Raw genomic sequence first — 1,447 nt, forward strand, 5'->3', positions numbered from 1 at the left:
AAAAACGAATAACTTTAATTTGAAGTTGTTTCTGTATGTTCGTTTTGTGTTTGCAATTTATTCTCCAAATACTTGACTATTTTTTCATATGATTCTTTATGATCAAATTCAATATCCAATTCTTTATTAAACGTTTTTATTAACCATACTATTGTTCCATTGGTCCATCCAAATCCGTTCACTACAGCATATTCGCCGCCATCCCCTTGTTTTCCTAAATTCTCACAGTTGTATTTTTCAAAAAAATAGCCACTATTTAAAAATTTATCTTTTACACTTAAATAGAAAGATCTTGCTGCGTGCAGTGCCAATTCTTTTTCATCACTTTTTAATAAAAATTCAATAAATAATTGTGTATAAGGTGCCCACACATTAGGATAATCCCATTGTTGATTACACTGCTCATTTTCGGATTTTCCACTCACTGGAATACCACCTATAAACCCAAATAATTCTTGTTTATATTTGTATAAAATCGAATAAATCGTATTTTTTGACACGTCTTTCATCCAAAATAATGGATAGAGATTTGAAATATAAAATTTTTTATCTGTAAACTTTTTCGTTTTTGTATTAAAATCATTCCAGACACCTTCATTCTTGTTCCACAAAAAATTATTAATAGCCGTTAATCGATAATTAACAGCATCCCGATAAAGCTTTACACTCGTCGTTGACGACAAATCACCTTTAATATTAGATTTGATATTTAAAAAATAGTGAATAATTTGTTCATTGCGTAGCATTATCGCATTTAAATCTACTGGAACAATATTAATAATATCATTAGTATGCAAAAGATTGTCGTCAATTAACCATCTAGATGAAAAATCCCAGCCAGATTCGGCGGCAGTTGCTATATTACTGTAGATGTTTTCATTATAATTAGAATTTTTATAGGTTTTAAGATCATCTTTATAGGACTCAAATCTAGGTTTATCGCTATAAACTTTATAAACATTAAAAGTATTCTCAGTTTCTTCCCCTGTAACTTTAACTTTCATAAAAAATCTATGTTCTTCAATAGCGGCGTCTAATCCTTTGCTAAGAATAAAATTTCTTATTTTTTGATTCTCAGTATTCTCATACAAATAAAATAGCATATGCGGGAAAAATGGTGGCTGTGACCGATTTAAATAATATTTTCTTGTACCATTAGGAATAAATCCTTTACTTTCGATAATATTTACGAAGCTTTTAATTAAATTAAAAGCTTCATCTTCTAAATCACAGGCCACTAATCCTATAACTATCCAATAAGTGTCCCAGTAGTACATTTCATTAAATCTACCACCCAAAACAAAAAAATTTCCATCAAATTTTAGATATGTATCTTTTTGATTATCTTCTAAAGTTTCATATTTTTTATAGTAAGTTCCCCAAAGTTCGTAGATTCGCGAGCACATTTTTTTTTGATCATCATTAAGTGTGTCAAACCATTGGGGTA

At 29.0% G+C, this 1,447-nt stretch overlaps 1 protein-coding gene across 1 annotated transcript; it reads right to left on the bottom strand.

Annotated features, from left to right (window-relative positions):
• Positions 1 to 14: 14 nt before the first annotated feature.
• Positions 15 to 1,447, bottom strand: AAJ76_3700001445 (alpha-alpha-trehalase precursor; the record flags this gene model as incomplete). Its single annotated transcript, XM_024475345.1, has 1 exon — positions 15 to 1,447. A coding segment is annotated over one exon (1,433 nt), but the record flags the coding sequence as incomplete, so codon positions are not given.

Source organism: Vairimorpha ceranae, assembly GCF_000988165.1.
Source record: "Vairimorpha ceranae strain PA08 1199 chromosome Unknown NODE_370, whole genome shotgun sequence".
NCBI classification, from domain to species: Eukaryota; Fungi; Microsporidia; family Nosematidae; genus Vairimorpha; species Vairimorpha ceranae.